Source organism: Sebastes umbrosus, chromosome 3, assembly GCF_015220745.1.
Source record: "Sebastes umbrosus isolate fSebUmb1 chromosome 3, fSebUmb1.pri, whole genome shotgun sequence".
In the NCBI taxonomy this organism is placed as follows: domain Eukaryota; kingdom Metazoa; phylum Chordata; class Actinopteri; order Perciformes; family Sebastidae; genus Sebastes; species Sebastes umbrosus.
In genome coordinates, this window is record NC_051271.1 from 30,778,836 (window position 1) to 30,803,967 (window position 25,132).

At 39.6% G+C, this 25,132-nt stretch overlaps 1 protein-coding gene across 2 annotated transcripts; it reads right to left on the reverse strand.

Annotated features, from left to right (window-relative positions):
• Nucleotides 1–10,602: 10,602 nt before the first annotated feature.
• On the reverse strand, nucleotides 10,603–15,644 carry coq7 (coenzyme Q7 homolog, ubiquinone (yeast)). 2 transcript variants are annotated; one of them, XM_037765834.1, is made up of 7 exons: nucleotides 15,494–15,644; nucleotides 15,417–15,460; nucleotides 14,210–14,388; nucleotides 12,986–13,100; nucleotides 12,503–12,642; nucleotides 11,140–11,208; nucleotides 10,603–10,947 (listed from the first exon to the last, which is right to left on the reverse strand). In XM_037765834.1, exons 1-7 carry the CDS (start codon nucleotides 15,499–15,501, stop codon nucleotides 10,870–10,872), a joined length of 633 nt encoding a protein of 210 aa, XP_037621762.1. In that variant the 5' UTR covers nucleotides 15,502–15,644; the 3' UTR covers nucleotides 10,603–10,869. The 2 variants fall into 2 exon arrangements, with proteins under 2 accessions (XP_037621762.1, XP_037621761.1); XM_037765833.1 differs by having other exon boundaries at nucleotides 15,417–15,610.
• Nucleotides 15,645–25,132: the final 9,488 nt, after the last annotated feature.

Here is a 25,132-nt window from a genome sequence, read left to right on the forward strand (position 1 = left end):
CTGTTTAACAGATACCTCAAATAGCTGAAAAACGAAAGGAGTTGCTGTAAATCTATCACCGTTTCACTAGAATGTCACGAACAGAGAGATGGCATTGCTGCTATTTTGCTTTTCTTTGATATGGGATTGGACAGAATGATACGTTTTTCACGGCGGGCTTCAGATCAATGGGTTTAAGTGGATTTGTGTGCTACACCTCGAGTGATTCAGCTCGCACAACTTGGTCAAACATTGTCCCTCTTAGCATCTACAAAAGACACACACATACACAAAGTGAGACCTGACACACTTCTGGAGTCTAATACATTTGTCTCTTTACCTGTGAAAAACATTTTACACAACCCGTAAGGGGCTCATAAGACATGTTGAACTTCACCCTGACAGGGGCAACAGCTTGACCCCATGTGCAGCATAGGAGGCATTCTTTCTCCCCTTGTGTTGTTATTTTTCACAGCCAACCTCCAAGGTCAGGACACCTAAAGCCCGGGTGGTCCGGGCACTTTGTCTGCTGAGCATGTGTGTCATCGCAAGCCTCAAAAGCTGAGGGCCCGGCCGCGAGCTCGAATATTTGTCGGCTGATAGCTTCAAAGACCAATGAACCAGAGACAGCAGTCATGTGCTGGATTCTTATGCCCGCAACACAGCGCAGAAAGGTTGCAACTCGCAGGTAATGACTCCGAAATCCAACAACAAACTCCAACCGTGTGGTGGTTCAATCAACAAGCTGTTGTTTTAAGACGACCTATTTGTATTTCTATAAGGTTGTGATCCATACCACAATCACACCTCGCAGCCTCCCATGCCATGTCGCGTGTAATTTGACAATCTGCAGCAGCATCCCTCTGAATCTATGTTGTCACCAGCAGTGGAGAGCATAGCTGGGGAAAGAGGCCCATGATTAATAGGAGATAAGTGTGGCATCTTTACAAGCCACATGAAAACAAGCCTCAGGCGAGAGATATGAGACCTGGTTGGAGTAACACTGCCAGAGCTCTCCATTCAATCAGTGAGGACGACAGGCGGGGCCTTAGCGGGATCGGTGTGAAGTGCTGGACCACAGCAGGAGGCTAGCAGGTGGGGCGGGCAAAGCTACCTAAAACCAGGTGTTAAGAGGCCTTGCGTGGTAACCTTCTGCGGGCTGCCAATGCATCAGTGTGATAGATGGAGGAGGGGTCGATGGCGGAGGGGTGGGGTGGTGATGTAACAGGCATAGAAAAAGATAGCTGACAAGTGAACACGTTTTGTGTGCCGCGAGAGGCTGTAGCTCACTCTGCTTGTGAGGGGTACAACCAAACTATGCGTTCTGCCCACCTTATCGGCGTGCCAGACGCACCTTCATCCAGGCAAAGTATGTTCGGCCTCGAGCGTGAATGCCACAACCACAATCCTAAACAGTCAAAGATGTGTAAAGGACAAATTGTGAGATTAGAGAACTAACAGCATCGCATCACAAAAGTGTTTGCAAATTTATACAAATGAAATACATACATATCATGCAACTTGCATATACACTGTTTTCCCCCCCAAACAATTTCGGCCTCCATCATGGTTTTGTTTAATACTGTTCTCTTGCCAAAGTGGGCCAATGGTTCTGAAGGGAGGGTGGGGTGGGTGCATACTGTGCTGAGTGAACAGCTTGTCTTTGGGGCTCATGACACAGTGGAGCAGCAACGTGGCCTTGGAGTCATGCTGGATGAACCACCAGGCCTGTCAGTGCGGTGATGGATACCAGCATTGGGGTCACGCCATGCGAAGCTCCGGCACTCGACAATAGGTCCTTCACATAAGTCTTCACACTTGATCAGCAATACAATATGACAATCACACAACATAGAGTGGAAGCAGCTGCACAAGCCCCATCAGATAAGAGAAGATATAGCAGGCAAATGTCACCTTGATGTCTGTCTTATTGTTAATTTAATATCATTTCATTGCGTTTGTACTCAGAAATCAGCTTGCCAACTGAGCGGTGTGGCTGTGATTTGCGAGGAATATGTAGGCCTGCATGATTTAATATTTCACTAAAGTCACAACAGGACAGTGAAGCCAATGCAGAAGTGCCTTAAAGGGGAACTACACCCATTTTCAAAGTTCATACATGTTATTCCTATGGTCTAAGACAGTCCAAAAATTATTATTAAACTTTAACAACTCTGTCCCAAAGCTAAAAACTAGAGTGCTTAAACTCAAGTTTGTGATGTCATAGGGTATAAAGTGTGGAGCTGCTCCATAGACGATGAATTGGGAGAGATGTTCTAGATGACACTGAGAGCACCCAGGGGAATGATCTGAGTATGTGGGAACATTTTCTGTTTCACAACTGACAACACTACAATATAATAAAGCTCATTTTGGTATTAAATAGAAAAACAAACATTCTGTGGGTCCACAAAATCAGTCTCCAATTCATTGTCTATGGAGCAGCTCCAGACTTTATACCTGATGACATCACAAGTTTGAGAACACACGAGAGGGTGGAGCTAAGTACAACCGAATGCTGAATAAGACATTTTTAGGCGACCAAAATGTTACAATTAACTTTCATGAACTGAAAACACACTGTGAAAGGGTTAACATTATGAGACGAAAACACTGAATACTCCCAGACTGGACAACGCCATGGTTGCGACCTGCCAATCACAAGGTAGACACGCCCCCAAATATACCCTGCTTTATGGTCTATTTGACTCCAAATGGGACCATAATTTACTAAATGAACATCATGTTGTATTGAAGAAGACTTGAAACTAACGATTGAGATCATAAACTCATGTTTACAATGTTTACTGAGGTAATAAAGTGAGTAGGGTCATTTTCTTCTATACAATCTGACTTATTTTTACAACCAGAGGAGTCGCCCCCTGCTGACTATTAGAAAGAATGCAAGTTTAAGGCACTTTCACATTGGCTTCACTTTTCAGACCCCGGAGTTGCCCATTGGGTGTAACCTCACTAAAAAGTCCTTTGGTTTTTTATCAAGGTCTGTCTGTTGTAGCTCTACATCTCACATACTGAAACTGCTAAAAAGAAACAGATTATACATGCACTTGTCAAATATTTAAAACATAGTCAAGGTTATTTTACCACTATTGTGGTTGTGGCTATTTTTTCTGCACGTTTGTTTGTTGCAGTGATCTAATGAAAATGGTGCAACATCCTGAGTTTACATTTGAGAAATTTTGTGCTGATGACCCTTCATCGAGGACTGACCTTGGTGGTGTTTTTTCTTTCTCCAAAACGACTGGTAGATGGCACTGTGTGGCAGGCCATAAATCAGAGATTCCAGCTGAAGTGATGTCAGCCCTTTGCATCATGTGTTGTGAAGACATGTGGACACGTGGTCACAGCTCTTTCAGGCCACACACCCCTCAGTCACCCAAAAGATTTATCATGGGCTGAAGTAGTCAGAGGCACGTGGACATGCACACATGCATCTTTCGGCAGACCAATTTAACATACATTTACTTATATGTCACAAGCAAAAAACAAAGAAAAGAAATATGTAAAATAGTAATAGTAATAGTATAATTTCTAATCTGTAACAGAGTAATCTACAGTGACATCACTTTACACTTATTTATATGTAGAGACGTACCACAGAACAGTAAAAATGCTTACTATTTATAGAGTGGCCTGTCTGAGTGTGGCTGTTTTTCAGCCCATGAGGCTGTATGTGAAAAGTTGACCTGGATAACCAACAGTACATAAAAAAAACTGCTCTGAGTCAGTTTGAGTTAATGGCCCCTCACTTCTGGGAGCCCCTTGTTAAGGGGTCAAGGCAATGCATACTCTCATAGTTATGCACATGATTTGTGCATAAAAGTTATGGTGACATGACAGCATCTGTGTTAGCTTTATCGCCCCATGCAGTCAACTGGGCTGAGCTCATCAGATAAAACATAATATTGTTATATCCATGCTTAGCCATATCATATCAGGATACAAAGTTACTCTTTCCCAAGGTTGACCAGCTTTGCAGCATAATGGGCTTAAAGTAATGACATCCCTGGCAGAAGAAATAGAGAAAATTAATGTGGACACTTATTAGTAAAGATAAATATTCTCTGTATTGGGGAGACTACAAGCAGATGTAAATTATTATATCAGTACCTTAAAGCAATAGTAAGACACTTCCGAAAATACGCTTACTTGCTTTCTTGCTGAGACTTAGATGAGAAGATTGAGTGGTATCAATCTTCTCATCTAACTCTCAGCAAGAAAGCAAATAGACGTAGTTCCCATTGAAATAGAATAAGAGCAGAACTGACAGTGGACGGTGTTCCGTGGTCATTTGACTAGTACTAAAGAAAATGGTGATTGTTGATCATTTTTATGATGACAACACGTCAGTGGAGCCATTAAGTGTGGTCGCAGCTCGCCCGTATAGCTTGTTCTTCTCCGGTGTGGCGGGGAGTTGAGCCAGTTTCATACTCTTTTGTGATGCGGAGGGACCATTAGACCCAGAGACTCATTTCCTGTAACCAGTGCAGCATTAAAGCATGGTGGAATTAGCAAGCTGGCTAGCTCGCTCAAACGCTACACTGGTAAAAAATGAGCCGAACAAAGTTGTCACTCATTTGGCAATAGAAATGTGTGTGTATGAAGTATTAAAGGTCTTATTGATAAAAATTTTATGTGGACGAATATTTTTGAAAAAATAATACATCCACAGAGCCTTTAGAAAGGTGCCAAATAAAAGTATGGCTTTTCCTGAAAAAAAATTCTTAGGATTGTGATATAATCATTTAAAAAATTTTGGTGGGTCCAAAATGAACGTTTTGTTTATTTCTGTGGAAGATATCTTACGTTTGGTTCCCACTTCTAACAAGGCTTATGAGCCAATAGTAAAACAACGTTGGTATCACGTGGTATTTCTGGGCTGTCAGTTAGTGTGGAAAAAGCGGATAAATGGCTGAGATTGACGGTAAGTGCCTGGCAACGACTTGTTGTGAAGTAAATGCGACATCTAGTGGCTGAATGTTATCAATAGCACCTTTAAGTTGTTAAATTTGACTAATTTACTCTGGCTCTCTATGCTTTGTAACTACTCCACTGCTCACTTTAGTCATTACTGCAAATCCTCACCTCAGTGAGTCCGCGATTTGCCAGAAGTCGGTTTACTTTATACAGAAGTTAGCCCGCTACAAAAATGGCCGCTGCTCTGACCATCCTGCTAAGTTGATTTGAATGTCCGTTTATATTATATTTCTATGGTACTTATCAAAATGTTGAACTGTTCCTTTAAATCCTGCCAGAGTGGGCACCAGCTTAAAACTTCATTTAACATTATGGTACAACATTAAGAAAGCTGTTTATGATACATATAAAGCACATGGCTGAAGTAAATTTGAATGTAAGCATTCACCTGTAAATGCACAAAGATAGGCACATCACCAGGAGAAAGAGAACAATACTGTGTATTGTGTCACTGGGCCTTCACTGTTTCCCCATGTGCTGTTATTTTCTTCCAACCTGATTTCCCAAAAGGCATGCTTATATCTCATCATTGTTTTTTTGATGATTATTCGGTACATTCCATTATTTTAAAGGGTTTAATGGGAGATGAAATCCTTGTGTATTAGTGCATTTACAAAATCTGAAAGAATACTATCACTATTTGAGACTATCACAGCACTGTTTTACTGTGAGTCTAAAGTGAAACAATATCTACTAAATCCCCAAAGATACTCAATGCTACGGATGGACCTTATGCTATCTATTAGTTATAAACCCCAGAGAGGCCTGCTGACTGACAGTCTGCTTGTATCCAAGAAGCCAAGAAGCAATACAATCTGTATCCGAAAAGCTTTTATGACTTATAGGGATTTGTATTATTCGTGCTGCTCAAAATTTACAACCACAATTATTCACGGGTAGCGAGACAGTCCCAGTTTAGTTAAGTTTTATTGCCCTTTTCAAATTCTTGTTGCCAATTTCTCCGTCAGTGTTTCAGCAGATTCCTTTGAGTGATTCTGGGAAAAGAACCTAAACAGCTCACATGATGGATGCAGAAAGTAACTTTCTGATTTAGTGAAATTAAAATAAGTTAAAAAGTTACGTTAAAAAATATTGTATATATAGGCCTAATGGCAGCTAATTTAGATGTAAAGTTGATGGTTTGCGGTTATTAACACCTGCATGTTGACTGAGTCATCACTCTTGTTTTTATTCACCGGTAATTTCGTCACCCAAAATGGTGCCACAGATGGAGCTGTACTCATGTTGCTTTATTTAAACAGTCGCACCTTGCTATAAAACTGTCAGCACTATTAATCTGGAGCAGAGAGAATGTATGATCCTCTACCTTTGACTTGCAAAGCTGCCCACTGTCTATTATTGCTTATGTATAGTGGGGTGACCTCTTTTGGTGACTTTTGAAGTGACATTTGTGCCTTTTTGTTGTAGGCATTAAAACGAGAAAATACTATTCTTGTTTATTTAGTGCAGGCAAGATAGTGAGAATGCTTTTATAGCTTAGAAAATATAGAAACTAGTGTTGCAGAACACAGGGATCATTATAGAGACACATTGTCAAAAGCAAACCAATTCATATATTGTCAATAAAACAGAGAAATTATTAGTACAAATAAACAAGGTTAAGGAATTACTAGATACGGAAAAGGGTAGTCAGTACCCTGAGGCAGCCCTCATACAGTTGAACTGACTCATTTTGATTAGCTGATCACCATTTTATGGTTTGCAGAAATGAGAAGAGATGCCTCTATGATCACAACTAGATGTGCAATGCACTGCATTTTATTTCAAGTCATTTATCCTTAACAGACTGCACTAAATGAGCAGTTCATAATGTCCATCATCATAACAAACATGGCGGGGATGGGGTTGATTTCTGCTTTTACGTGGGCTGATGGGCAGTAAAGATGTACCTATTTTTGAGGAATGGAGGCCATACGGCACATTAACCCTTGAGGTCAGGTATGATATGCAAACCCACCCCAGCTAAAATAACTCCTCTGACCTCATGCTAGGCAAAAATAGATCCGAGCCTGTGAACCTGGGTAATAACAGCTCACCTCCGTGAGACACTTCTAGTGCGGACATTGATATACAGACAGGTGATGAATTAAAAGAAAGACCTGAACATATCAGTAAATCTAATGATTATTTTCTTAATCAATGAATTGTTTGATCTATAAAATGGAAGAAAATAGTGAAAAAATGTCCATCACATATTCCCAAGACCCTTGGACATCTTCAAAGCGCTTGTTCTGTTAGACCAAAGGTCCATAGCCTGATGACATTCAGTTTGCAATCACATAAGAGAAGCAGGACATCCTCATAATTGAGAGGCTTGTTGTTTTTTTGACATTTTGGCTTAAAGGACCAGTGTGTAGGATTTAGTGACATCTAGTGGTGAAGCTGCAGATTGCCACCAACTGAATACCCCTCCGCTCACCTCTCCCTTTACAAGTGTTTTAGAGAACTGCGGCGGCCTTCAGGCTCTCTCTAGAGACAGTGTTTGGTTTGTCCTTTCTGGGCTACTGTAGCAAAATGGCGGAGCAACATTGCTGTCCTCCATGAAGAGGACATGCTCCCTATGTAGATATGAAGGGCTCATTCTAAGCTAACGAAAACACAACAATTCTTACTTTCAGATGATTAAACACTAATGAAAACATAGTTGTGAATATTATATTCCATTTCTACCAATAAATGTCCTTAAATCCTACACACTGGTCTTTTAAACGAGTAGCCTAGTCTGCAGCTATGCAGCTCTGTGAGGCTTACTCACAGCATGCTTTGAGGTAATTGCTAACATCAGCTAACATGCTCACAATGACAATGCTAACAGGTGTAATGTTTAACATATTCACCATCTTAGTTTTGCGTGTTAGCATGCTAACATTTGCTTATTAGTATTAAACACAAAGATAAACTACAACTGAAGCTGATGGGAATGTCATTAACCTAAGTACTAGACCAACTGGAATTTTGACTTGATGATGGCACTATATGAAAGGTCAGGCTCATCAAAGTCAGTACTTAACAAGGTGTTTTGCAAAGTATGCAGGAAAGTATACTACACCCGATACCCAAAGCCCAGGTATTAGTATCGGGACTGAAAGAGTCGGATCGGTGCATCCCTTCTTAAAACCACAAATGTGAACCTCATGGTGGCGCTAGTCTAGAGGAAAAGTCATCAGGATTCATCTTTTGGAGACCATGAACCAAATAACATGGCAATCCATCCATGTTTAGATATATGACTCTGTTTTTCATCCTACTTCAGATCGACTGGCCATGAGATCGACATTGCCATTCAGCAACGCCGCTAGTATGGTTAAAACTAACTTAATCTATTAACCGATTATCAGAATAGTTGCAGACTGAACACCTATGGGAGATTTTGAACCAACGTGTCAAGGCCCAGACACACCAAGCCGACATAAAAAAACTAGCAGCGATGAAGGCCGACTGTTGCGTCGTCTCTCTTTGTCTTGGTTGCATTTGAACACACTGCAAAGACTACAGCGGACGTCCAGTTAGCACAACAGGTTCCGCCATCGTTTCAATTGGCTGAATCGGCCAAAAAACCTCCAACACGGGCAGACTAGAGCTGACGTGCGGGACACACGGTAAAAATGAGGTCGACAGACGCTCACCGACGGCCCCAAACTGTCCAATGGCTGACTGTCGGCTCGGTGTGTCAGGACCTTTAGAAAAGGCTCTCCACTGTCATCAAAACACCAAATGAGGGAATATTTTTTGGAAGAATGGTGTTTTCATCCCTCCAGACTTCCACAGACTTGAAGATTGAAGCTGTTCTGGCAGCCCAATCCCTCGATACATGTTTGTTTTTCCTTTAATTTGTCCCCCATCTGTGTTCATATTGTATAGTATGAGGTTTTCAATTCCAACACCCTTACTGCCTGCTAGAGCCAAGAGACAAATTACCATCAAAGGATTTCACTTAAGTCCATATCAGCCCCCACCACAGGCCATAAATCAGTGCATCATCATGTCCCCAGTGCACGAAAAGGCTAGACCATGGGTAAAAAGGTCTTGGGTCAGTATTCAATGTACCGTGAGGACAAACTGATATTGACTCGGAGGGGAATGAACTCTTTGCTCATCCTGCTGAAAGGCCCAAAAGATTAGGGGCCCCTGGACAAGCCTCATGTCAATCCCTCTTTCTCAGTGACCTAATGTACCCAGAACAGCTGTGTGAGGGCGCTTAGCAGTTAGGCCAGGATGACAAGTCATTGCTCATTTTGATATATGAACTATTACATGTGAAACAGGAGAGTTTGTTGAAGGGTGTGATGGCTGTGTATGCTAGTAACGATACGTCCTCATTACATGTATTTCAGGTATTTCTCTTTTGGTGAGTGTAAGATCTTTGTATTTGTCCATTGCTGCACTGGCAAGAGATATCTTAAAAAAAAGAAAATAAGCAATAACAAGATTTTATATTAGATAATTGGAGTATTTCTTCTGTAAACTCCCATTAGCTCATTGAATCACTAGATTGATACGAAGTGTTTTTGATGTAAAAGTGGTTCCACCAATTTTCCCACTAACATCCCTTATGAGGCATACTGCCAAGGTAAACAAAAAAAGTGGACTGAAGTTCACTTAAATTAAGTATACTTGGTATACTTCCATGTGCACGTGATAAGTGTACTTAAGTGTGCTACTTTTGAGTGTACTAACAATGTACTTAGTATACTAATGATATATCATTAGTGTTTCAAAAGATATACTGAAATACATTTAAGTGTACTCAAGTGTACTATTTTGACACTACTAAGATGCACTTCAATATACTTAAGTACATCCATCCATCCATTATCTGTAAGTGCTTATCCTATTCAGAGTCTTGGGGGGGCTGGAGCCGATCCCAGCTGACATTGGGTGAAGGCGGGGTACACCCTGGACAGGTCTCCAGACTATCACATGGCTGACACACAGAGACAGAAAACCATTCACACTCACATTCACACCTACGGGCAATTTAGAGTCAACTATTAACCTGCATGTCTTTGGACTGTGGGAGGAACCCGGAGAACCCGTAGAAAAGCCACGCTAACACAGGGAGAACATGCAACCACTGCACTGCCCATACTTAAGTACAACTTCTTTTTAACTAATCGGTACTTTTTATAAATACACTTTATTGTATTTCAATTATATTTCAAGCGAACTTGATAGTCATTCCAAATTCTAATAAATTATATTTAAAATGTATTATCCACACATTCTATTTGAATTCAAAATGTATTTTTTTATATACTATGAGTGTGTTAACAGTTATCTGAAAAGTGGATTAAAATATACTTTGAGAATAAAATTAAATAATGTTTTAAAAACGTACATCATTAGTAAAAAGGATGTACTCAAGTATATCTAAGTACAGATTAATGGAGTGTCAAAATAGTACACTTGGTACATTTAATTGTGTTTTAGTGTATCTTAAATAGCATTTATGATATACCTTCAGTATAAATAGCACACTTTAGTACACTAATCACATGTGCACATGAAAGTATACTAAGTTGAGTGAACAACTTCAGCGTACTTTTTTTTTACCTGGGAAGCATAGCATTGCGACAAAGAAGTGAAACAGGATTTACACCGACACAACAGAGTAAAGATCTGCTTTTAATTCAGACAGGGTTACCTCCACTAACTTAAACAGTCCATGTATTATACACAGTACAAAGCAGTACAATTTTGGTTCATGTGGGTAAATGTGAATGTTTGTATACAATACTTTTAATCTTGCAATAGTATGACAAAGTATTTCCTGAACAATGGAGCAGAAATCTAACTGCCATTCATTCAAATTTGAATCAACATATCAAATAAACATTGGTGAACATTTTCAGTTATTCTAAAAAAACAATGTTAGACACGCTGAGAAACATATATTGCAGCTTTGCAGCCAAGCTGTATTGCGTTTTTTAGTAGCCAGTATCCAGGTAACTAAAACAAAAAAACAGAACAATCATTAAAAGCTTCAAAGACCATTAAATACTTTTATAAATGATGACTGATATTTATGTGTTTTATACTTATTTTAGTGTACTTTGATTCCACAAGGCATCCTTTAATCAGGTTCTGTGAAATCAAAGTACTTGTGTGGATTGTGCAGTAAAAGAGGTAAAATATAATTACCTTTTCAGCATCATGCTCCAATCCTGTGTCATGATGCTCCATCTCATCATCTCTGAATTCCTTTATGACCTATTAAAATATAATAGAGGACCACGTTATTAAGTAATTAAACATATTCAGATGTCACTGCATCTGTGCTCTGCTTTAACTCGACAAATGTGTCAAGCTGTTCTGACAGGACTGACAATAAAAGGCCAGCAACAAGAAGGTTTATGTTGTTCTTTTAAGAGCACCTCTTTTTAAATTGTCTTATTTACATGGCTCACAGGTGAATGTTGCTCCAAACTGCTGATTAAACTGAAGCTATTTATCAAAAATAACAGCTGAATCGACTCTTTAAAAGACCCTATCTTCGTGTGTTGAGTGTGTCTCTGGTTTGACCCATTTTGAAGGTATCCAGAGATGTAACCGTGGATAAAAAGCCGAAGCCATGTTAATGGGGAATTAGCCGTGAGCTGTGATGTGTACAAATTAAAAGACACTATTGTGGCGTGGGGAATGTGTCCAAACTAAGAAAGACAAACTGTGACCTGCAACAGCGCCAAACGACAAATGTCAATAGCCACGTGGCGATGTAAGTGAAGGCAAACACGCGGAAGACAAAATGCCAAAAATCACACTGTTTAACCTTGGAAATACCAGTTATACTAAAAACCTGAACCAGCTTCATGAAAATAAATAGAAAATATGCAATCCACCGTTTGACCCACTGATTAAAGGCAACAGGTTGTGCTGGCCAGCATGCATGAGTGGCAACAATCTAGGATTGCAACAACTAATCGATTAAAATCAATTATAAAAATAGTCGGCAACAAATTTGATCATCGATTAGTTGGGTCGATGTTAAGCTGGACGACACGCGCTGTGGCAATGTCTCCGTGAGGACAGTAAAGCAAGCAAAGGCAGTGGCTTTTGTAGCTCACAAAATTACAGGAAATGGTGCCGTCTCCTTCGTCTCTGGAGTGAGCATTTGAAAAGTGTCAGAGGAAGAGACTAACGATACAGCGGTGTTCCGGTTTCCCTTTTTGAATGACGAATACAGACTACCGCCGCCTGCTGGTGTGGAGAGTTATTTCATCTCACGCAGGCGCAGAACGTATGTGCTAACTGGCCGTCGGCTGCAGTCTTTGCGGTGTGTTCAAATGCGACTTGTCGGCCATGACAAAGGCGACGTGAGGCGACGCAACAGACTTCCTTCATCGCTGCTAGTTCTCTGATGTTGGCTTGGTGTGTCTGGGTCTTAACACTATTCCACGAGCAAAAAATCCATACGAACATGCCTTCACATCCTTTATGCATCACCACAAAAAGATCTTTGCCAATGTAAGAGACAGAGTTACAGAGAACACAGTCGCTGACTCACTTGTAACAGTTCAGTGTATCTCTCAGGGTCCTTCTCCATCAGAGCTCTTATCTGGCTGTTGTAGTGCTCTGAAATACTCTCCTCCACCGCCACAGTGCAGGCCATCGCCCCCTCTTTTCCCAGCATTGCAGTGGACGCACCTGGAGTAGATTTAAAACAAATACATATTTAAGATTTAATAAAGCAACAACTGACTACATATTGCCAAAAACCTACAGCAGACAAAACTAGTGAAATAGGGTTCAGGCTCAGCAACCTGAAAGAACTTGTTTATACATTTGTCAGCACTGTCAACATCAAGTTCTAACACGTGGTTGGACAAATGCAACATCAAGACAAAGGCCTTTTAGCATTCTCATACAGCCGGTACAGCTTTAGCTTTATACACATTAAATGAAGTATCATAATAATTTGTTTTTCTCTTCAAAGTAAGTTATTTCACAACTTTATAAACTCTGCTGTTTGCTTATGGGTTGTACCAACCTAATACAAACCCAGCGATGTTCCAGATGGGTAACAGTGCTGTGGGTCGAACTCTGTTCTCAGCCAGAATCTCATTGAATTTCTCCAGGTGTTTCTTTTCTTGATCCCACATTTCCTGAAGAAAAACAAACATGAACATGGAGTGTCAAAAATTATGCATTTTGATAATTGTTTTTTCTATTTGTGGATCACAATACAGCAAACTAACAATGTACAGTATATGTATGTCCAGTAATGATCATTTTGAATGAAACATTTACCATTTAGGCAAGATTTTTAAGTGAAAATATTAGGGCTGTCAACGTTAACGTGATAATAACATGTTTGTTTTCATGCCACTAATTTCTTTAAAGCTGAAGTAGGCGAGATTGGAGCAAATATGATTTAAAAAAGCTATTTTTATAAAACGTCGCTATATCATGACAGTAGTACATGAAACAGATAACCTGAAAAAAATCCTGTGCCTCTGTGTCCTCCGGTGCTCCTAACGGCATCTGCAAGATTTCACAGACTGGAGGAAAACAAGCGGTAAGAGCTGATCTGAAGTCTGCTATCCAGCTACTGTCTATGAGAGCCAGCTGTCAATCACTCGCGAACTCTGACCAAACGGTCAAACTAGGCAGCGCTGATCAAGTATTAATCAATATAATGTTCCGTTAATGCCTATTTGTATATATATATATATCTTGTAGTGCACGGTTTAGCTGTAAAATGAGAACGTTTGTGACACCGCCGCCATTGTGAAATCTGGTGAAGGAACGCCAAGTACCGGTCACATGACCAGAGCACAGCCAATAGCTCTCTCAATGAAATGACCTGTGATTGGTCAAAGTCTCCCGTCACGGGCTAGATTTTTTAAAGCCTGAAAACAGAGCCATGAGGAGGAGCAGAAGTCTAGTTTTCTCTCAGAACATTTGAATTACAATATGCTGAAAGGTTATTATGGAATTTTTGCCCAATGATGCCAAAAATATACTGCCTCCTGCCACTTTAATGCATAAACAACAACTTGCGATTTTTAGGTTGTAGCGGGCTCAGTTTTAGAGAGTGAATATACTGGCATCATATAAAACTAGAAAAGTTTCTCACATGATTTCTGGCTATTTCAGCCAATTTTTTTGCCATCAGACAACTGCTGTCTAGTGCAGGTTAAAGAACTGTGGTGTATTTAACAGTGGGCAGACTTCTGTCCTACTTCAAAGCCATGTGTCTGACCATATATACCTGGATGAGAGGTCCAATACTAGATCGACCCAACACTGCCATCTGGCCGGCGTAGATGCGGTTGGCTCCGTATTCACCCGCGTGGTCCACCCGCAGGATTCGGTCCAACATCTCCTTCTCCTCACTGTCGTGTGGGGTCGGGATCACACTGTAAGCTCGTGAGCTCAGCTGCTGGGGAGCTATTAGATAGATAGATAGATAGATAGATAGATAGTAACTTTATTGATCCAGAGGGAAATTCAAATTAAATTTTATATATATATATATATATATATGTTGTATATTAATAATATATTATATATTTAATTAATATACAACATATATAAATATATGTTGTATATTAATAATATTATATATATATATATATATGTGTTGTATATTATATATATATATATATATATATATATATATATATATTTATATAATATATATAAATATAAAAATATAAAATATATAATATAAATATATAAATATATATATATATATATATATAATATATTATTAATATACAATATATTATTAATATACAACACATATATATATATAATATTATTAATATACAACATATATATATATATGTTGTATATTAATAATATATTATATATTTAATTAATATACAACATATATATATGTTGTATATTAATAATATTATATATATATATATATGTGTTGTATATTAATAATATATTGTATATTAATAATATATTATATATATATATATTTATATATATATATAATATATATAAATATAAAAATATAAAATATATAATATAAATATATATATATATATATATATATATATATATATATATATATATATATTTCTTTTTTATATTTTCGATTATATACAGTCTATGGTTACAACAACACAATAGCTAACAACAAAACACATTTAGGCCATAAAGGAATAATTGTTAATTCTTTAAGAACGGCTAAGAGTAATAATATAATAGATTCTGTCCATACAGGGAGCTGAAACATTTGTTACACCTGAAAACCTGTAAAAAAAGTGTTTCAATGTGTAATCTTTCACTTTACATAAGCCTGTTATGAAACATTATGTCCAGTAACGCTCCGGTGACTAGTAGAACAATAAGTGAAAGAACAGCAGATATGAAACAGATACATAACTCAGTGAGTCCCCACCAGGTGAGTCGTGTTGTTAGCATTAGTAGCATTAGTTAGCTCCAGTCTCTTACAGTCTCACCTCTGCATCTTAAACACTGACGGATCATCGCCGGGCCGACAGCTTTAGACCAGTCATGTAGAGCGGTGTGAGCGGCTCTGTGCATGCTGTTCACTTTATGGTTTAACCACCTGTGTTATCAAAGAAACATTAAAAAAACAAAAGAACATGTGGGCAAAGTGCAACCCGTCATTGAACTGTCAGATCAGAAGGTGGACGTGGCGCAGACAGATGACGTCTCGACTGGCATAACACTGCATGACGTATTTTTGTAGGCCAAACCGTAAGTTAGAATCTTTTGGTATTATTGCAGAAAATGAACTCTGTGGCGAACAAATGTTTATGATACTTACATGTTTTGTTCTGTGAAATAATCTCCACAAATGAGCACCACTTTTATGATTTCTGAAGTGTGAATGCCAGAAGATAACGTGAGTTTACACAACGAGGCTGTAAAGAAGGACGTGACGACGTGATGACGTTTTGTAGTCTTATTTAGCCACTTCAAGATTCAAGATTCAAGATTCAAGCCCTTTATCGTCATTGTTTAGTACAACGAAATTAGTTTGTGACAATCCCATATGTGCTAAAAAAAGATAATACAATTAAAAAAAAAGAGATAATGCAATATAAATACAAAAAAAGATAAAAGATAATACAATATAAAATATAAAAATACAATATGTGTATTGATGAGATGCCAGATTACAGTTTTGCCAGATTATTGCACAAAGTGTCCGTCAGATAATTAAATAATTATTTCACAGCATCATACAATTATTGCACAGAGTGATCAGCATGTTATTGCAAATATCCGTAACAGTAGAACTTGTTAACAACCGCCTTTTTTAACACGTATAAAAGCTTCCAAATTCACGAATGGGATATTATTATATCGTAGAACCAAATGTTAAATTCTCTTAATCTTGTGTTAACCACAAACCTTTATTCAGGCTTCTAACTAAAAACCCATTCAAAAACCCATTGACTTCCAGACGAAGGAACCGGAAGTGCTAAAATTCTAACTAATTTCCGGGTTTTAGGCCTCGTTCCTGCACCACTCTATAGTACATTGAATGTTTCTTGTTTATCAAGGCAGTGAAAATGTGTTTGAAGGCCCTTGGCTCTATGTAGATCAAAATATCTCTGACCTATGCACAACATTTATTTAACCTAATAATAAAATATTAACTATAGGCTAATAAACACTACAAAGATTCACAACAGATATGTGCTTCACACCTTACAGGGCATATCAAACCTAAATGGATTTATATTGTGTCATTGGAATGGTTTTAGTCTGTAAAACACCACTGTATGTGTAGAAAATGAATTATTATCTGACTCTGTTAGATTTCTTTGTGTTGTTGTTTTTAGATGTTACATCCAATTGTGTCTATGTGGATGGCTATGGAGGGTTTACAGTTGTGAATAACTATATATCCTTATAGTAAAATCCCTACATCTGCTGTAATACTGTCAGTGGCAGTTTTCATGTTGTCGGTCGGTGCAGATCCAGGGTTTGTCACTAGATGGCATTAGGTTTCTTTAATGTTCATCTTGATTTGAGATTCGCTCAAAGGCCCATGCAGTTCTTTGTGGGTGCAAGGAGTATGCTTACATTTGTTATTCAAGGTTAAAGAAAACTGAGACACTCTCTCAATAAGATATATTTTAAAAGTTATGGGGTCAGTAAGTGAAGTAAAATTGGTATAATTTGGACTATTTAGCCTTGCTTATTTTTGTAGCTATAACACAAACAAATCCACACTTAGCAGGCAATTTAGAGTTCACACAGTTCACCTGGTCTACATATCTTTGACATGTGGGAGGAAACCAAGCATTTAAAAGAAAATAAAGTAAATACAGAAAATTACCTTTTGGGCCATACACTCTCTGCTCTCTGTGTCAAACAAACCATGAGTGCATCTTTTGTTTATTCTTGTTATGTAAGAGCAAACCGAAGGCAAATGAAAACGAGGGAGTGTGTTGAGCAATCAGGATCATTGTTGATGGTCTACAGGTGGCAGTGTTGCAGACATAAAGGCCTTCTGGGGCAAGTTATGTTAACTCCAGTTGGCCCCAGTTTTCATTATCATTTCAGTTTCAGTCAAATATGTGTCACTGCGGTGTGGCCCTCCAAACAACACAGCATGCAGACCAATTCGATTTCAACTCTTTAAAGGCAAAAAACTAAATATGTAAAAAATGTCAGCCTTAAATCAAAATATTATCTTTCACTGTCATTCACTTTCATTATATTAGTCAGCATATTTGAGAAATGCCTGTACTCCTTGTGTCCTTGAAAAAGCACAAGTCTTTCTGCAAAGCACATAAAACGGTGCTGGGACGCAGGAATCTGTGGAATGATGGGGTAGAGTGCTGCGAGCTGTGATGGTCATGAGTAAACAAGGCCAGGACATTGAATGTCGGGGTGTGTCGGTTTTGTCAGTGTGTGTGTTTGTGGTGAGACGCCGGTTAAGTGTTTCCTTATCTGACTGTCTGACTGTGGGTGGCTGCGCATGTGTGGCTGCACATCGGTACGTGTGGCTGCACATCGGTACGCGTGGGTTGCTTTTGTCCTCTCTGCGTGAGTATGTGTGCAGGTCACAGGTGGATTAACAACTAGGCAAGGTGGGTAACTTCCATGGGGACCCAGACCCCCAGGGGGCCCCCAAAGCCCTGGGTGTCTGCCATTTGGTGCTGAGCAGGTATAGTAGTGTACAGCGGGTTTTAAGACTTTTTTTTTTGCTGAAAACAGCTGTTATAAAGCTCCGTGGAGCCAAGAAAGACTGCAGATTTAAGTGATAATTCTCTGTAGGTTCATCACTACAAGCAACCCCTTTCGCATTGTTTTCATTTTTTTTATTATTATTGATTATAGCTGCTTTAATGTGTCTTTTCTAAGCCTCCCAACTTTGTGCAAGTGCAGCACTTAAGTGCTACAGAAGACCTTTAAGACCTTCATTATTTTCACTTAATATTGTGTTCCCATTTAGATTCCTAAATAAAATTGTGTTTAAAGAGGACCTATTATGCTTATTTTCAAGTGCATATTTGTATTTTGGGTTTCTACAAGAACATGTTTACATGCTTTAATATTCAAAACACGCTTAATATTTTTCATACCGGCTCTGCTGCAGCACCTCTTTTCACCCTCGCTCCAGCTCTGCTATAACCAGCTTTGTTTAAGGGGCCAAACTAGCCGTTATGCAGATGTGTTACTTGGTGACATCACCACATTACGGAAGAAAAGGCAGGACATCAAGCGAGGCGTTTCAGGCCGTTCATGAGCAGTGTTTCTGTGGGGGAGAGTATCTCCCTTTAGTGTGGACTTAAGTGTTTGTAACTTTGCAGACCTTTTACATGCACAAAAAAATTATATAACACACTAAAGAAACAGGGAAAAAGCACAAATGCGTAATAGGTCTTCTTTAATCAAATGATCCCAAATTTGCACACAGAAAATGGGGCCAGGTAGTATTATTCCAGCACAGGAATAGTGGTTGTTTTCTGGGTCTCTGGGCTCATAATGAAGCTGCCATTTATAGTCTGCTGTGTGCACTGTAATTAGCGGAGGCAAAATAGTACACAGTGTACAAAGGAGGGGAGGTGGGGGGCCATACTGCACATTTTTGCCTGGGGCACCATAACAGGTTAAACCGGGCATGAGGAGTCAGGGGATGAATACCTAAACTGAACATCACTTGATTCACTATGATGTCAGGTCTAAGTGGAGTTTGAGACCGGGGCTTGATGTCTGTGGACAGGCTGGAGTGTGTCTGGCACACTTGAGGCACATGGTTGGAGGATTTGTGGAGAGAGAATTGGGCCTTTCAACACAAGTGGTTTTCAGAAGGGCTTTGCAGAAGTGTCTGACAGGTGTACCGTCGGTTCCAAAACAGCAAACACTCCCTCTCCGATTACTGTGTAACGTATATATGAAGTAATCAATGGTTAGGTCTTAACTTCGGTAGCGCAATTGAAGGACGGAAAAGACCAAAGGAAAGTGCATGATTTCTTGCTCTTGACTTGTTGTGACTGAGTGGATTAAAGAGCAAACCGCAGAGCTGCAGAAAGAGTGAAACAGGCATAATGTATGTGTCTGTGTACCTGTATGTATGTGTGTCTGACTGTGTTTGTGTAATGTTTGCATGCATCCATAAACGTGTGTGAGTCTGCACACCCTTGCTCCGAGGCTCTGGTCAGACGGTGCATAGCTGTGGTGGGACGCAGGCTGAGCGCCTCTAGACTACAGTGAGTCAACAATGTCTGCTCTCACTGAGAGGAGACATGATAGGTCTTGTCTCGTTTGGTCCCTGACTGGTGTGGTGGGACACCCAAAGCTCGTGTGCGTGGGCGTGTGTGTGGCGTGTATGATTTTAAGTAAAATGTGTTATTCACCCAGATGGAGAATATATGACGGCAACATGCGTCAGTGTCTGCGCTTAAGCACGTAATATTGCTGTTGACAACCCTCTCCTCAAATTAAATGAAAGAATGGAATGAATTTGGTTAAAAGCTTTATGAGCGGTGCCAGTTTTAGACTTTTTGGCGATATTTTCCTTCGGGGTCAACATCTCCATCGCCTCAAACGGGAAACTTTCAAACGTCGTTATGGAATTAGCCATGTGTGGGAAGTACAGTGAAGAAAGCAATGAACATTTTCATTTTCATGATGGCTAAAAGTGATTAAAAAAAGGCCCAGGGTGAAAATAACATGAAATCATCAAATTTGAAGGAGCAGCGGCTAAGATATTCTGAGGGGTCAAGCTCCAAAAATGAAGCTGGATCCTACATTTCCCATGATACAACTTGATAGCATTTTTCATGAGACCCTCCCTGTCTGGTAAATGCCTTCTTTTTTCAAACCCCACACCCCCCAGTTTGTAACACCGGCTTTCTGTTAATGTTTTATAGTCTTTAAACTCAACAACCCTGTCTCCTACAAAATTACATTCCCATATTACTAACCTGCATTCTCAATTACATTTAGAGGGAAACGTATTTCCTCCCGCATTACGGTCGCAGTTTTAAACAGTTCTAAACATGTGGTTAACGTGAAAAATGCAACAAAACTACTTTGTGAGGTTTAGTAACATAATGGTTTGGTTTAAAATAACTATGTTTGTTACGTTATTAATCTACATACATAAATTAAAATAAGTGAACATTGACTTTTAGTTTCACACGGGACACTAATTGACACGATTTGGTGAAAGTCCTGTGTTTGTTTGACCCATTCACCCAGTCCAGTCGTACAAAAAGGCATGTGAATGACATGGTAATGCGTAAGGCAAAAGCGTGCAATAAGATAGCTGTTCTTGCTTTAGGCGTGTCATTTGCACGCCATGTAATCTGTACTGACTGCAATGTAAATGCATCAGTGTAAATATGCTACACTCAGAGCTAGTGACGTAGAATAAAAAGTGAGAAAGACTGCTTATGGCGGATGGGTCCAACAAACACAGGACTTTCAACTAGGAGAGCAGTGTTCGAGACTGGTGTTTTGTTTTGTAAGCAAAGTTAAATGACATTTGTTACGTTTTTTAGTGATGTGTTTTCCATACTTATGTTACGTTGTTTCCCTGCGTATTTTATTCTGTTTCTTTTATTCATGATGTGGTGAGTGGTTTTGTTGTCCCCTGCTGGTACTGCACCTTCATACAAAAAAACAAAACGTGACACACTAGGACGCACTATCCTCTGGTGGACAGGCAGGCCTATTAGACGCTTTGGCATGATATCGGGTTGATCCACCAACCCGACCACCTCTTGACACGGACTTCCGCAGACTATCATTACAAGCGTATTTGTGATACGTCAAAAACAAACGTAATCCTTGACAAAATAAGTTTCCCTCGAAACGTAATTCACAATGCAGTTTCATGGTATGGGAACATCATTTTTAGGAGACAGAGCTGAATTCAAGTTGAACACTGAGGACATCATCAGTTAATTTGCCATAGGCCAGCCCTGTCCATGAGTACATTTAAATGCTCAATTCATAAATATTCTATATCCTCCATTTCAATTCATGGTCACAGTTGGAGGTTGGCCTCTATCCCAGGACAAATATATTCACTGTCACACCTACAGTAAGGAAAAGGCTCCAGTTCACCAAACCTACGTGTTTTTAAGACTATGAATAGAAACTGCATAAGAACACGGGAATAACAGTGGCCCATTAAGTATAGAGGCTCTGTAGCGCTGGCATCTGCGTTTAATTATTAGGCCTCTGTCCTTTCTGCATGGATTTTGTACTTGTGTTTCAGAATGACTGATTCTGATGCCAAAATCATCCTCCAAGTTGATATCGTAGTCCTTTCCTTGTAAAATTGCCTTTGGTTTTGACCCTCTTCATTGAAAGGTCAAAGTGCAAGATCAGCAACAGGAAAGTACCCTTAGATGGCCTGGTTTGGTTTGTCACAACCAGAGTTGCATGTCACTTTTATTTATGACCTTGGAGGAGCGTTGTTGATACTCACAAAAACTGGTTAGGCTGCTCTTGACAATATAAATTCTTAAACCGCATGGTATTTCCCTTGAAAACAACAGTTATTCGACCCAAATTGTTACAAAAAGAAAGAAATTAAAGTTATGCAACATTGTTTAAAAAAGCCAACCATTTTATGGTTTGGTGGTATCCCTCTGGAAAAGGCGAGATGTCTCATAAAATAGAACAAAAAAAGAGATTCATTTTCTGATTTAAATTCACCAAGTCTCTTAAAAACCTCCCTTTTTATAGATGGCTGTACACGATTAAAACCAGAGGAAAGTGATTTCTCTTCCATTATTGTATTGTTTACACTAAAAAAATCTATCTTGTGTACCGTACAGACCTAGTTAAATCACACTCTAAACCGCCTGTTTTCATGGACACTGGAGAGTGTATTTAGCTTCGTCTGGTACAACTTAAATGGCCCTTGTCTGTCTGGCACTATTCCTTCGGTTATATCTCTCTCTTTTTTTTACACCAAAGGGATGGGATATAATGTTTAAATGTGTTCCTTATTGTGGGGGAATTTAGCACTTCTGCGTGTTCAGGCAATCCTCGTCAAGACACTTGGAGAGATTTCTGAATGAAGCAGTCGGATAATAACTGCTATTTCAGATAGGAAGCCAGAAGAGAAAACAAATTCATGGGCACCCGAGACAAGACTGTTTAAAGGAAGCATGTAAACAAGCTTGGGAAAATGAGTCAAAAGTGCAGCCTCATCAACAGAAATTAAATTTACCTCAATGGCAAGCCCAGGCATATCGGCTAGTTTATATAAAGAAGGTGTGCTCAGTATGGGAATTAAAGCGTCAGTGGGTAGAATTGGAGTAAATATGATTTAAAAAAATATATATTTTTATAAAACGGTAACATCATGACAGTGGTGCATGAGACAGGTAATCTGAAAAAAATCCTTCTGCCTACTGCCACGTTAACCAAGAAATGTGATACACTTGTGGAGAAACTGTGTTATTTTTTGACTGAAAGAGTCATTGTTAATATCTATTATGGTAGCTTATAGGATAGAGGCATCTGCGTTTTCCCATTTACACTGACTTTTAAACACAGACGCAGATACATTTAGGGGATGGCAAGCAAAGCAGCCCTTCATTTACGCAAACCTGTCATTTAACCAGTATTTCCTGTTAGCCACAGGATGTGGCTCCCCTTGCTGTTCTAAATGGTTTTCCGGAAGTCGTGTTTGTACTCTCTGATTTACAGACTGCAAACTGTGGGTTTCCAGTGCATGAGTACATACTGTACAAATGGCTTTGCAATAGGAAGTTGAGTGATGAGTACTACTGTTGAATTTTGGGTACGCCATGTGGGCAGATACGTGATTTACTTCTCATTTTCCCAGCATTTTTAAGACTGAATTTAGACGGAGGGAAATAGTGACTTATAGTATGAATAGATGGAAATAATGCCAGAGTTTCTGTGATGTTAACTAGTGCAGATGTAGTCCAAGTTCAAGCATAAAGATGAAACAGTTAGTATATTCCAGTGTCCCTTTTGCCACTTAGGTGCTGCTTGGATGGTGACTAGCAAGCATATGTTAACTATCTTTGTTGCTGTTATTGTTAAACAGCCATGACTGAAATGAGTGCTAAACAGCTTGGCGGCAATCCAAAAGACATAAAATAAGAAGTGAAACAGACCAGAATTATGGCTGTGGCTGAATTCTGTGGTAGTCAGAACATAGAAATATGATTTTAAAACAATAGCAGCCAGTGGTAGAAAATCTCCTGGTCATCGTTTTACCACATTGTGCTCATCCCATTTGTTTTCCACCCTGAAAAAGACAATGTTTTTATAGCACGCAGGGAGTGGATGATTCTCTAATAAATGTCCCAACCACAATCCGAGCCTCCCCCTCAGTTTTTCTCTGTGATATTTTTAGAGGGGCTCGGTCCACAATCCGCAAGTGAAAAGGCGAGGAGTTGTTTTTGTTGATGCTCGTCTTACCACTTCAGTGTGGTGACTCGTGATGAGCTGGTGCCTCCATACGTCACGAGAGGCCAGAGTGAGTGGGAGTCAGGCTCCGGGCTCTATTAAGGGGGGAGCCAGTCGCCCAGGTTATTGGGCAACTAGTGACGGGGGACCGTCCCGTGGATTTCCACTCACTGCTATTTTAGGGTGGCAGCAGGTCTGTTTTGAGTTTAGGGAGAAGCCACAATATCCTATTAAGCATTGTTAAAGTAATTGGTCCCTGTTTACTCAGAGGGCCTGCCTGGTTACACTGAGGCTCCTGAGTTCTCTACAGTGCTACGTGAGACGCATTAAGGCTGTGGACGGATGGAAGGATGGATGGATGAATGGATGGATGGATAGGTGGATGGATGGATGGATGGATTGGATTGGATTGGATTGGATTGGACTAGGCTGGGATGGATTGAATATGGATGGATGGATGGATGGATGGATGGATTGGATTGGATTGGATTGGATTGGACTAGGCTGGGCTGGATTGAATATAGATGGATGGATGGATGGATGGATGGACGGACGGACGGACGGACGGACGGATGGATGTTTTAATAATGGAAGTTTTATTAATAGCTTGCCTTGAACAATACACTTGAGCTAATAAATAAGGAAGGAAAAACATGCTACCTTCTTGGGGATTTTAAAATCAACTGTTTAAAGGTTAAATAGATAGATAGATTTATAGATAGATAGATGGATTGGATTGGATTTGATTGGGCTAGATTGAATATGGATGGATGGATGGATGGATGGATGGATGGATGGATGGATGGATGGATGTTTTAATAATGGAAGCTTTAATAATAGCTTGCCTTGAACAATACACTTGAGCTAATAAATAAGGAAGGAAAAACATGCTACCTTCTTGGGGATTTTAAAATCACCTGTTTAAAGGTTAAAATCACTCTTCAACTGAAGTGTTTTTGAATAATGTATATGCAAATTATTTGTATCCAACCATTAGTAAACCATCAGATGGATGGATGAGATGGATTTTTATCTATATAGTCCCAGAATTGCACCAGACATGAAGCAGTAGGAGAGTTAACCTTGCCTGCAGCTGCGAAAGTGCAGCCATGGCCTCCTGGCTCACATCCAGTGTCTCCTACTTTGTTTAGAGGCTGTCTACACCCGGTTGGACTGTGGCTGGTTCAGATGTGAGGCACAGCCAGGTCAGACCCAACCAAAACTCACCACTGGCTGACACATAAAGCACAGCTGCCTAACATTGTGCCAGTGGCTTGCATTTAGT

Coding starts and splice junctions, on each gene's coding strand:
- coq7 (XM_037765833.1), bottom strand. CDS start 15,501: ATGCACAGAGCCGCTCACACCGCTCTACATGACTGGTCTAAAGCTGTC. Junction 13,101..14,209: donor GTATTGGACCTCTCATCCAG/GTATATATGGTC, acceptor GTTTTTCTTCAG/GAAATGTGGGATCAAGAAAA. Junction 10,948..11,139: donor TGGAGCATGATGCTGAAAAG/GTAATTATATTT, acceptor TTTTTGTTTTAG/TTACCTGGATACTGGCTACT.